The sequence below is a fragment of the Bos indicus x Bos taurus genome, chromosome 7 (genome assembly GCF_003369695.1).
Source record: "Bos indicus x Bos taurus breed Angus x Brahman F1 hybrid chromosome 7, Bos_hybrid_MaternalHap_v2.0, whole genome shotgun sequence".
In the NCBI taxonomy this organism is placed as follows: domain Eukaryota; kingdom Metazoa; phylum Chordata; class Mammalia; order Artiodactyla; family Bovidae; genus Bos; species Bos indicus x Bos taurus.
The window spans coordinates 98,954,917-98,967,946 of NC_040082.1; the positions used below are offsets into that span (position 1 = coordinate 98,954,917).

Consider the following 13,030-nt stretch of genomic DNA (forward strand, 5'->3'; position numbering starts at 1 on the left):
GAAAAATCACTGGTTATGCTCTATCTCAGAGAAGGCAATGGCACCCCACTCCAGTACTCTTGCCTGGAAAATCCCATGGGCAGAGGAGCCTGGTAGGCTGCAGTCCATGGGGTCGTGAAGAGTCGGACACGACTGAGCAACTTCACTTTCACTTTTCACTTTCATGCATTGGAGAAGGAAATGGCAACCCACTCCAGTGTTCTTGCCTGGAGAATCCCAGGGATGGGGGAGCCTGGTTGGCTGCTGTCTATGGGGTTGCACAGAGTCAGACACGACTGAAGCAACTTAGTATGCTCTATCTACAGAACAGCTGGGTTGCCTACGTTTTGACAAAAGAATCTTCCTGGACCTCAGTCTGGAATACAACTATGACAAGACAATAAAAAGAAGTGAGTAAGGGAGAAAGGGTCAGTCAACCTACTGTTGAGGCAAGAGGGCCCCCCCCCACCCACTGCCCCCATCATGAGAAGAAAGAGACAAAACTGCCTCAGCCTAGTGGAGACAAAAGCAGAAAGAGTCTAGATGAAGTGCTTTTTATTTTCAGACCAACCAAATATTTAATATAAAAACCCTTTAATACACAAACTGCAATCACAACAGCATCCACGTAGCAGCAAGGGAACAGGGGTGAAGGTGAGGAGTATGGCAGGGGAAGGAAGGTTTTCAGGGTCTCTACTGCTTCCCTGGTCTGCACTGTGGCCTGAGAACATGAGGTCTTGGCAGAGTGCAGATCAAGGTAGCCAGAAGCAGAGGGGTCCTGACACCAGTATTGAGACAGACTGAGAACAGCAGACCCCTCCAACATGCCATTGTCTCCAAGGGGCAGCCTCCAGGGAAAGCCAGATTCAGTTGGAAGGCAAGAGGAAGGTGGCTGTGACCCAAAGGAGAGTCAACCATCTTACCTCAGCATCCTGCTGGTCACCTTTTTGGGAACAGAGTTTTCCAGAGGGCTGTTGAATTGAAAAGTCTTAAAAAAATCATCCTTGCAAAAGGACAGAAACTGTGTCCGAGTCTATCTTCTACCAAGACTCCTGGCCTGGGACTCCAGGCAGCTGGGTGGCTCTGCTTAGATGGTTGCGAAGGGAAATGAATGGCAGAACCTTTGGCCCAACAGGGTTGGAGCCTTGCCAGGCACTGACCAAGAAAGCCTCAAGGCAGGCCAGGGAGGTCTGTGGGAAAAGTTGTGGGTCAGTGGCACTCCTTGGACGACAGTGGCACAATGGCCCGCAGGTGGAGTATATAGTATGTGTAGAAGAGAGAAAGGACACAAGACAGAAAGAATTAAGAACTGAAGTACCAGGTTCTTTCAGGCCTGGGCAGTAGAGGGGAGATGACCCTCTGGGCCAGGGCTAGGAAAGACCAGAAGCCCCTTCCTTCCTGGGGGCTGAGTTTGACTGGCCTGGATATAGCTGATGGCCCCAAAGTCCTCCATGTGGCCTTCCCGACATTCTCCAGGAGACCTGGCCGCCCCTTCCAGATGTGTCAGGAGAGACTGGCCGTGGTCCCAGCTGGGCCCAAGTAGGGCCTGGAGTCCCACAGTTAAATGCAGTCCATGGAGTTCTCAGGGAGGAGGCCCGGGATGCAGCTGGGGAGACCCAAGCCCTTGATGGGGGTGCAGCTGAGGGGGAGACCGCAGCCCAGGGAGGAGTCCTGGTTCTCTATGGCCTCCAGCCTGTCCATGTTGTTGTCCCAGTTGATGTGGAAGCGGGTCACCCGGGGGTTTGAGGCCAAGATGTTCCGCTGGAGCTGGGGCAGAAAAAGCAACACCAACCCTCGTTAGCATGCCCTCGTGTTCCTCCCACAGAACAGTGCACTCTCAAACCCCCTCCCGAAGCCCAGGAAGAGCCGACTTTGCTTATTCCATTACCATCAACATGTGTACAATTCCAGGGAAGGCCTGTGTGCCATGACTTAGGGCTGGGGCCTATCTAATTTTATCATTATTATTTTTTTATTAATATATATATTTTATTGAAGTATAGTTGACTTACAATGTTTCAGGTGCACAGCAAGGTGATTGTTACACACATATTAGTTTTCAGATTATTTTCCATTATAGGTTATTGTAAGATATTGATTATAGTTCCCTGTGCTATATATTCAGTAAACCTTTGTTGTTTGTAGCATATCTATTTTTCCACTAAATTGGAAATCTAGTATCCTATTCATACTAAGTCAAACAAGTGGAATCAAAATGTCATAAATTTTTTAGTTAGGCAAAAATTCATAAGTTTTCTAAAATATACACATTACATATATTATACAGAGAAGGCAATGGCACCCCACTCCAGTACTCTTGCCTGGAAAATCCCATGGGCGGAGGAGCTGGTAGGCTGCAGTCTGTAGGATCGCGAAGAGTCAGACACGACCAAGTGACCTGACTTTCACGCATTGGGGAAGGAAATGGCAACCCACTCCAGTGTTCTTGCCTGGAGAATCCCAGGGACAGGGGAGCCTGTTGGGCTGCCGTCTATGGGGTCGCACAGAGTTGGACATGACTGAAGTGACTTAGCAGCAGTAGCAGCATATATTATATACAAAAAAAGCTTTTGTGTGTGTATATACACACAAAAGCTTTTCTACTACATTTGATAACGGCTTGAGAAAGAATATATTATTGTTTTTATTTTGGCCATACTGCGTGGCTTGCAGGATCTTAGCTCCCCAACTAGGGATCAAACCCATGGCCCCTGCATTGGAAGTACAGAGTCTTAACCACCGGTTGGACCATCAGGGAAGTCCTGGGGCCTATCTAATCTTGATTCTGTGAGGCAAAGTTCTGAGAAACAAAGACCTTTCTCTCTCTTGTTCCAGCCCGGTGCTGTGAGAGCTGAGCACCACTTGAAAACCTTAATAAATAACTTTGGCTCCTAATTCCAGGGACTCAGCTACCCCCAGGGGCAAAGGAGCCAGCCTGTCTGAAGCAGAAGTGTGGAGAAGAGCCCCACCTGAGAGAAGTCTGGTTTCAGGGGCGGGTTCTCGCGCAGCTCGGGGCTGAGGTACTCATTGTTGACATAGTAGCCGACTCGGATGAACTCCTGTCCATGGTAGGTGCAGGTGATGAGGACCACGGTCACTCCCACGGCATCGGTCTCCGGGATGAGGGATGGGTTGGGGGCATCCGCCTGGGGAAACACATGCTGGGCTTGAATACTGACAGTCTCATCTTACCCAGTAATATGATTCTCAAGCAATGTGTATTTACAGATTCAAAAGGGTGGTCCCTGTTCTGAGGAGTTTTCAGTTGAGGGAGGAAGACAGAATCCATCATACCCATGCCCGCAAAGTGCCGAATGGGGCAGATGCCACCAAGGAGACGTACATGGCACCGAGGAGGAACGTAATAAGCAAGAGGGTGGTTGTTGTTTAGGTACTTAGTTGTGTCCGACTCTTCTGCGCCCCCCTGGCTCCTCTGTCCATGGGATTTCCCAGGCAAGAATGCTGGAGTGGAATGCTGTTTCCTTCTCCAGGGGATCTTCCCAACCCAAGGATCAAACTCGAGTCTCCTGCATTGGTAGAGGGATTCTTTACCACTGAGCCACCTGAGAAGCAAGGTGGAGAGCGGGATCAAATGAGGCTGAAGAGGTGAGCAAGGAGGTATCAGTGAGTTAAAGGCTTGGGAAAGGTTGAGGATGTTTAGCAGGAGATAGGTGTGGCATTGCTCATTCCATCTGAAAATTCAACTCCGGAGGTCAGTGCAGCTGCAATAGGAAAAGAGCTAAGTGGGAGTCGGGAGACCAGGCAGGGGGCTACAGAAGTCATCCTGGAGAGAGGGCAGTGGCTTAGAACAGGCCTTAGAGAAGGACAGAAGTGGACAGATTTCGGGGGGTGTTGCTAAGGACAGGACCGCTATACAACTGGTGCAAAAGGAGACTAACACAACATCAAACCGTGGGGCCTCGGGTTCAAAAATTAGTTACGTTTCAGCCAGTGATGGCAGAACATTATAGCAAGTGTGGGGCCCTGTGTGACTGTATGGGTTGCATGCCCCTGTTGTGGGGTAGAGTAGATGGGACTGGCCAGTGGATGGGGTAGAGGTAGGCAAGGAGTTTGGTGATGGGATGAGGTTGCTGAGATTGGGGCAGGAATGGCCAGGATTAGGTAAATGAATGGATTTGAGCCCTGGCTTTTAAACTTTACTGTGTCTAAGAATGGAGAAAGCAATGGCACCCCACTCCAGTACTCTTGCCTGGAAAATCCCATGGGCGGAGGAGCCTGGTAGGCTGCCGTCCATGGGGTCTCGAAGAGTCGGACACGACTGAGCGACTTCACTTTCACTTTTCACTTTCATGCATTGGAGAAGGAAATGGCAACCCACTCCAGTGTTCTTGCCTGGAGAATCCCAGGGACAGGGGAGCCTGTTGGGCTGCCGTCTATGGGGTCGCACAGAGTTGGACACGACTGAAGTGACTTAGCAGCAGCATTGTCTAAGAATCACAGGAAATCTCCATTTCTGACAACCCCTGTGATGCTGGATTGTTGTTTAGTTTCTAAGTTGTATCTGACTCTTTTGTGACCCCACGGACTGTAGCCTGCCAGGCTGCTCTGTCCATGGGATTTCCCAGGCAGGATTACTGAGTGGGCTGCTGTTTCCTGCTTCAGGGGATCTTTCCCACCAGAGATCTTTCCCAGGGATCAAACCTGCGTCTCCTGCACTGCAGGTGGGTTCTTTACCCCTGAGCCACCAGGGAAGCCCGTGATGCTGGAGTGGAGCCACTTACAAGCTACACTGGATCCTCATTATTCACACACTGCATATATTTGAAAATTCGACTATTTGCTCAAATTTATTTGCAACCCCCAAATCAACATCTGGGGGCTTTCACAGTCATTGAAGGACATGGACAGACAGAGCACAGGTGGGATCTGAGTAGCTCAGTGTGCATGTTCCTACTTGAGGCAGAACGAGGCAATCTCAGACTAAACGTGTCTTTTTTTTGCCATCTCTAGACCACAGTTTCTGCGTTTTTGTTGGTAATTTTGCTGTTTAAAAGGGCCCTAAACGTGGTGCTGAGTGAGGGCTGCCGTGTTCCTAAAAGCAAGAAGGGATGTATCTTGTAGAGAAAACACATATGTTAGGTAAGCTCTGCTCAGGCATGAGTTATAGTCCTGTGGGCACTGTGAATAAATCGAAAATAAGGTGTCTTCAAACAGAAAAACACATAAAACAAGATTATGCATTGACCGGTTGACAAAAATGTTGACTTGCAGAAACTTAACACTGTATTTCCTCTAGGGCAGGGATTCCCACCCTCCCGGATCTGATGCCTGATGGTATCTGAGGTGGAGCTGATAATAGAAATAAAGGGCGCAATAAATGTAACGTGCTTGAATCATCCTGAAACCATCCCCCCACCCCTCTGGGTCCGTGGAAAAATCGTCTTCCCGGAAATCAGTGCCTGGTGCCAAAAAGGTTGGCGACAGCTGCTCTAGGGGCAATGGTTTGGGATTCATTAATTCAGTGTCCACAGCAACTTTACAGAACTCCCATAACAAGAATCAGCTGTAAATTGGTGGCTCATGGTAACAGCTATGATGTAATAGAGATGGGAGATGTCTGAACTACCTTTGAGAGGTCAGACAGTGCTTGAGAGTGGAGCCAGGATCTGAACCTGAACTCTGACCAATGAACCATCTGTGTGCTTTTGGGTCAGAGAGGATGTTTCTAGGTGTCAAGGACCAAGGCCGAGTCTTTCTTACCTGGAAGACGAACATGTGTCTTCCTGCTGGGACAGGGCCAACCAGTACTGAGTCTAGGATTTGATCAAACTCCTCGCTCTCAGCTGAGCCAACGTAAATGATCTTCCACTCCAGGTCTGCAAGGATACGGGTGTTAGGAACAGAAATAATTTAACAGCAAGAAAGCTGGGAAAGGGCCTTCTCGTGGTAGTTTTGCATCAGTCCTTAATACATTGGTAGATTTTAATTCTCAAGGACATCTGACATCTACTGCAGGTAACCTGCCAAGGTCTGAATCCCCGCTTCTGTCCTGTGACCTTGAGAAATTCTTTAACCTCGCCATGCCTCAATTTCTGCATCTGTAAAATGGGGAAAACCTGGGAGGGTTGCTGTGAATAATAAAATCTATTAAAATTTTTTTTTTAATTTTAATAAAGAACACCCGACATCCACTGGGCACCCAGGGCCAGGCACTGTGTTGCTGGTCACCAGGGCAGGCACGAAGCTCTATTTCCAGTGGGGAAAGTTCTCCTGTGGGCCTAACTTGGCCAGGTGACCTTGACTATGCACCTCCAGGGCAACTCAGGCCCCTCAGAGCCTGAGGGTGAACCGTATGGCAGAGGCTGAATTAATGGCCACGTGACGGAGGCTCAGAGACTTGCTGAGGAGGGAAGAGCAGGGAGCTGGGACAGGAGGCAGCATCCTCTTTCACACACAGGGACTGGTGCCACTGAACTGAGTAGATCCCTCGACAACTGGGGCAGGACGGCGGGTTGCAATCTGGTCGGAGAGCCAGCCGGCAGGAGGGGGAGATGAGGTCGCTGGGGGAGCTGGCCAGTCCCCGGGTCCTCCAGATCCAACACCAAGTCACACCTGCTCTCGGACCTTCGGGTGACAGCGACTCAGTCCACAAACGTGGCACCCTAAGGCCATCCTGAACCCCAACTCTCTGGCATCCCCTCCAGTTGGGAGACCCCCATTCCTGGCTCTCTTCTGGCCAGATAAAAGGAAAAGTGCTCCGTGAGACCCCGCCTATCAAACACAGGAAATTCCCAGTGACTGAGGGCTCTGGCAGGAGGGCCAAGTATATCAGGGGCAAGGTCACGCTAGTACAGGGAAATCTGGCCAGAGACCTGAAACTTATTTTAGGTTCTTTGAAATTACACAACCTACGGGCTGCAGGAGCCGGGGCAGAAGTTTCCCAAGCTGTGATTTTCACAGGAAGCACACTGTCTTATACATTGCCCTGCTCCTTGGTCTAGTGTCCCACAAGAGCACCCAACTTTGGTGCCTTTTTAAGAAAATATTTATTTGGCTGTACCGGGTCTTAGTTGTGGCCTGTGAACTCTTTGTTGTGGCATGTGGGATCTAGTTCCCTCACCAGGGATCGAACCTGGGCCCCCTGCATTGGGAGCTCGGAGTCTTAGCCACTGGACCACCAGGGAAGTCCTTCTAAAATCACCTGGCCCTTCAGGCAGTATGGACATCACATGCCTCTAAGAGGGCTCATCCTAGGAAATGAATTGGAGTACATGTTGCCAAAGGAACATATGTCTTCCTGAGACAGTTCCTGACTGAAACATTACTGTTTCTGCTTTTAAAATGCACAGAGGTGAATTAGAAACACCTGTCATTTGAATTGACCATTTACTCTGAGGCAGAGGGCAGTGAATGAGGGTAGGGCTGAGAATGGATAAGGTCACCCCCATGTCCATAAGTGGTGCTACTGGTAAAGAATCTGTCTGCCAGTGCAGGAGACCCAAGAGACCTGGGTCAGGAATATCCCCTGGAGAAGGAAATGACACCCCACTCCAGGATTCTTGCCTGAAAATTCCATGGGCAGAGAAGCCTGGAGGGCTACAGTCTGTGGGGCTGCAAAGAGTCGGACATGACTGAGCGATTGAGCACATGTCTAGAAGGGCCTGAGAAGTCTCCCCCTGACTGTTATTTCAATATTCCCTGAAGTGTTTGTGAGGACCGGGGGGAATGGCCTCTCATAATCCTTAGACCCCTGTTCCTTATTAATCTTAGCATGTCCTAAATCTAATTAAAACCTGTGGCAGTTTCTTTTTTTAACTTTTATTTTATTTTTGGCTTTGCCACACAGCACATGGGATCTTAGTTCCCCAACCAAGGATTGAACCCTGAGCCCCCCGCATTGGAAGCTTGGCATCTTAGCCACTGGACCACCAGGGAAGTCCCAGAGCACCCAACTTCGGAAGCACAGCAATGCTGGGCCATGACTATGGAGGTCTGAAACCTGAGCTCCACGCCCTTCCTTGATACACTGGTTTCCTGTCCCGTCACAGCTGACACCCGGCCTTCTACTCAGGGACCCTAGCAGGCCTACAGGATGTGGGTGGCCATTGGACTGAACTGGGCTTCAGTCAAACCCCATTCTCTTATTTGCAGGAAGGAGTTAAGCTTACTGATTTATTTTTGCTACAAGTAGTGACACAACCGGAAATAACATGTTTTTGGATGAACAGAAAACAAGCTAGCCTTGTTCTCACCTTTCTGACACAGTTCTATCATTTGGTATCTTTCCTTCTGGCTGCCTTCCCCATCATCAGTGGAGTCACATACGTGTTGCATATGTGCTCAGTGGCTAAGCTGTGTCCGACTCTTGTGACCCCATGGACTGTAGCCCTCCAGGCTCCTCTGTCCATGGAATTCTCCAGGCAAGAATATTGGAGTGGGTTGTCATTTCCTCTTCCGGGAGATCTTCCCAACCAAGGATCAAACCCGAGTCTCCTGCATTGGCAGGCAGATTCTTTACCACTGAGCCACCTGGGAAACCTAACTAATGTGCTGAAGGTGGATACAAAAGAGAGATTTTAATAGAATAGGACCTGATGTATACCACACCACTCAGCTTTCAACGTTGTTGGCAATGGAGTTCCCTGGTTGCCTGGTGGTTAGGATTCCCGTCTTCCACTGCTGTGGCCTGTTTGTCAGGGAACTGAGATCCCAAATTTGGCATGGAATGGCCAAAACCCAAAAACACCTGTCGGCAAAACCTAAACAAGCCTGTGTGGGTGCAGACTGGAAGAGAGAAACGCAGGTGGTCAGGTGAATGGGTTGAAGTGGCTCCCAGTAGTCAGGTCAGAAAGAAACCAGAGAATTAACCAAGGACGACAATACTCACTCAGGAATTAAGGAGCTGAGGGACTTCCCTGGTGGTCCAGTGGCTAAGACTCCGAGCTCCCAATGCAGCTAGGCCCAGGTTCAATCCCTGCTTGGGGAACTAGATCCCACATGCTGCTAATAAGAGTTTGCATGTCACAACTGAAGAGATTCCGCATGCTGTGACTAAGACCCAGGGCAGTCAAATAAATAAATAAATATTAAAAAATAATAAGAGTTAAAGAGTTTATAAAATCATCTATGGAAGACAGAAGATGATTGAAACAAGGACCTACAAATTGGAATTGACTCTTAAGCAGAGGCATCCTGAAGTGACTTCACTTTTTTGAATGAGATGTGGGGACGTCAGTCACAAACAGCACAAATTCATTCCTACTGAATATGAGCTAAGGTCGCACACGTGTAACATATGCCTAGCCTAAGTAATTCCAAGAGTAAATGGATTCCATTGTTTTGTCTTTATGCCGTGACTTCATCATCTAACCACTGCACAAAATGCTCCTCCACTATGTATGAAATCAAAATCCAGACCAACGATATGATGAAAAACATAAAAAATTACGGTAGTTGAACTTGCTGGAGAATCTGTTTCCTGCCCCCAAAAAATCACAACAGGACTACCCTGGTGGCACAGTAGATAAGAATCCACCTGCAATGCAGGAGACACAGGTTCCATCCCCGGTCCAGGATGATCCCAACAGGTCTCAGAGTAACTAACTCCATGCGTCGCAACTACCGAGCCCATGTGCCACAGCTACTGAAGTCTGCTCATCCCAGGGCCCAGGCTCCACAACAAGAGAAGCCTCCCGCAATGAGACACCCAAGCACCACAATGAAGAGCAGCTCCTGAGAAAGCCCAAGTGCAGCAATGAAGACCCATTGTAGCCAAACACAAACACACACACACACACAAACCCCCAATCAAAAAAACCCCAAACAACCCCAACCCCAACAACTTATCTAGTAGGCCTTTTTCTGTTTATCACTTTCCCTTTGTTCATAATACAGCTGAACCTTGGCCTGACCAGAGCGTGTTAGGTGTGGGTCAGAAAATCTGGCTCTAAGGCTTGTTCAGGCAGTATCTCATGAATCTCTCCACTAAACTGGGGGAAAACACACCCAATGTATTGAATATAGACCCAGGCCTTGGATGCATCTGTTTCCACATGCTGCTGAGGAGAGAGAGAGAGTAAAAGAGGTTCAGAGCCCTTGAGAAATGGCTTAGACTGGGGGCTGGGTGTTCAGATCTTCAGTTGCCAGGTAATAAGGCTGACTGAGACTTTCTCCAGAATCTAAGAGACTTCTAAAGCCAGGCCTAGTCCGTTTGTTTGGGAGGCAGGAGACAAATCCTCTCTGCTCTGTGGGAAGAGGCAGAAAGCAAGTTGACAGGTCAGAGTGAAGCACAGCCCTAGAGGTACAACCAGAGAGTCTAGACTTCCAGTCCAGAGTTGGCTTTCCAACTAGAATTCTTCTGAGCAAAAGCTTTATTGTCCAGGTATAATTAATAATAGGACCCTGTTGCCCTCTTCTGTCCTGTTTATGTCCCACTTCTAAAATAGTGGGTGCACTCTTTTCCAGTTTATAGCAAAGATAAAGAACCCTGACTCAGAACTCAGAGACAAGACCTAGTGTTAATAATTCTACACACCAGCTGTGTGACCTTGGAGAAATCATTTTGTTTCCATTAAAAAAATAATGACCTTGGGGAAAAAAAGAACTGTCTTTAGGGATTTCCCTGGTGGTCCAGTGGTTAAGAATCCACCTGCCAAAGCAGGGGACATGGGTTTGATCCCAGGTCCGGGAAGATCTTACATGCTGTGGAGCAACTACTCCCGAGTGCTACAACTACTGAAGCCTGCTCACCTAGCGCCTGTGCCCCTCAACCAGAGAAGCCACCGCAGCAAGAAGTCCAATGCACCACAACGAAGAGTAGTCACTGCTCACCCCAACTAGAGAAAGCCTGAGCAAAGCACCGAAGATCCAGCTCAGCCAAAAATAAATAAATCTTAAATAAAATAGAACACAAATAAAAAACAATGACCAGCAGGTTGACTTTAGGTTCTCCTGATTCTATGAACAGATTAGTGAAGTAACAGGGCAGTAGCTTTGCAGGAATGAAAGTACTAGATAATGACCATGCAACCATTTTTAAATGCCAGGAGCTCAAACAGGCTGATTGAAACCCGATCTCCTGCCATCTGGGAACTATGAATCCCTTGAACTATTAGCTCCTTACATCTCCTGGCTTTAAAATTAAGTCTTATTCCACAAGGTCATTCTACACTTTATTTATTTATTTACACCCTGCCTTGTTCCAGAAAGGATTTAACTGGGCATATTCTATAGTTAGTTATAAGTAGAATGACTCCTTGATTTAAAAAGGAGAGAAAGCAGGGAGTGATCCAATGGCCCCACCCAAGCACACAGACATCAAAACTCTTCAACCCCATGCTAGTTGGAGAAGCCCATTTGCAGGCAAACGACCCACCGACCACTGAAAAGTGCTAGTTTAGCACACCCTGGCCTTCCAGATCTCTACCTCCTTAGAGGCTGCCTCTTCTCTTTTAACCACCAAGTGGAGAAGAGGTCTAATGGAAGTACTTGCTCCTGAAAGTGGTGCCAAGACTCGCTGAACGACCTTAGCTTTTCTGGTTTTTATAGACCTTTAACTTGAAAGGTCTTTTACTCTCTGTCTCCTGCCTTCTCATCTGTGAGATGAGAGCCATGTCCGCCTTTTGTCACAGGGATGAATAAGCACATCTGTGAAAGCACATTGGAAAAGATGCACAAAAGGCTGTGACCTCCCAGACTGAAGCCAAACATCACCATGGCTCGTCCTGGCACACCCAACCCACACCGCACAAGTCGAGGTCAGGCCATCAAAAGTGTTGCGAGCTTTGCTGCAGTGGGTCAGCAGGAATCCAGCAGGCCAACGGTAGGAACCAGCTAACGTGTGCCTGGCCATGCCACTCCTCAGATCTGAGTGTGTTCATTGAAGCCCACAGTCAGGGAGGAGGAAGGAAGAGGAGCTGGGGAGACCAGATCATCCTCAAACACTGGAGCAGGAAGCCAGGTCATGCCTCTCTTGAGGAAGTAGAGGGTTGGGGCCAGACTAAGGAGGGAAGCCAGGTTCTAGGGTATGTGCTTTGAGATAGAAAACAAGCAGAAGGGGGGTGGGGTGGGGTTAAGTATCAGCAGGTAGGGGATATTATGGGGAGACAAATGGGGAGATAAAGATGTGTGAGGTCTTGCCAGAGGGGTAAGATCTTCACAGGGACAATGGGGGAGGAGGCTGCGGTTGTTATATGGGACATGGGAGGGGGCTAGAGCTTAGATCTCTAGCTCTAAGAGATCTTAGATCTCTTAAGCTCTCACAGGAAAAGAGTGAGGTAGAAGTGTCTCACCACAGGGGAGAGGGGATTGGTAGCGGAGAGGGGATTGGTGGGGGAGGCTGGGTGGCTGGAATGGTAGTCTGCCCATACAGAAATAGAAGATGGGGGGTTTCTTAAGGAAGATGGGGAGGCTGAGGGTCTCTGCAAGTTAAAGAACTGAGGCTGAGGTCTCTACACAGAAAACAGGTGCTCAGGAGGAACGGCCCAGGAGAAAGATGGGGATGAAGTGGTCTCCATTAGGGAAAAAGAGGAATAACCATGGGGGTGGGGTGGGATGGGGGTAGTCTCCAAGGGGGGGGGGGGTTGGGGCTGGCGGGCGGGCTTTGGTTCAAGGGAGATCGCGGTTGGGGGAGGGGGAGAGGGAGTGTTTTTGGCAGGGTTGGCCTCGGGGTTGTCTGCAAAGGGAGGTCGAGGTTAGCTCAGGGGAGTGGGGTCTCCACAAGGGCCCAATCTCACCGTCTGCAAGGGCCTCATTGCACTCAAAGCTGATCTCGAACCGGAAAGGGCTGTGGAAAGGGCTCGGATTCTCCAGCACCGCCACGTTCAATACTGACACTTTAGCCATCGCCTCGTCGGGTCGCGGCTGAGGCCAGAGCTGGGGCCGAGCCCGCGGCTGGGTCCTGTCGGGTCAGCGGAGAAGCTCTGCCCAAATCCGCTCCCGCCTCCTCTGACCGCGATCTGAAGTGCGTATCTAGTCCGCGCGCCTCCTTCAAATAGCCGGCTCTCACCCTACGGCCAATCACCGTCAACGCTCCACGACTGCGCAAGCGCTTCCTCAGCCAATCCTGGAGCGCCGGTCGGCGCGCGCCGAG

At 49.3% G+C, this 13,030-nt stretch overlaps 1 protein-coding gene across 1 annotated transcript; it reads right to left on the reverse strand.

Moving 5' to 3' along the window:
• Window positions 1–517: 517 nt before the first annotated feature.
• Window positions 518–12,931, reverse strand: ASF1B (anti-silencing function 1B histone chaperone). Its single transcript, XM_027547994.1, has 4 exons — window positions 12,675–12,931; window positions 5,701–5,816; window positions 2,949–3,125; window positions 518–1,746 (listed from the first exon to the last, which is right to left on the reverse strand). Exons 1-4 carry the CDS (start codon window positions 12,781–12,783, stop codon window positions 1,540–1,542), a joined length of 609 nt encoding a protein of 202 aa, XP_027403795.1. The 5' UTR covers window positions 12,784–12,931; the 3' UTR covers window positions 518–1,539.
• Between the last annotated feature and the right edge of the window lie 99 nt (window positions 12,932–13,030).

Coding starts and splice junctions, on each gene's coding strand:
- ASF1B (XM_027547994.1), bottom strand. CDS start 12,783: ATGGCTAAAGTGTCAGTATTGAACGTGGCGGTGCTGGAGAATCCGAGC. Junction 5,817..12,674: donor CAATGAGGCCCTTGCAGACG/GTGAGATTGGGC, acceptor GTATCCTTGCAG/ACCTGGAGTGGAAGATCATT. Junction 1,747..2,948: donor TGAAACCAGACTTCTCTCAG/GTGGGGCTCTTC, acceptor TTTCTGCCCCAG/CTCCAGCGGAACATCTTGGC.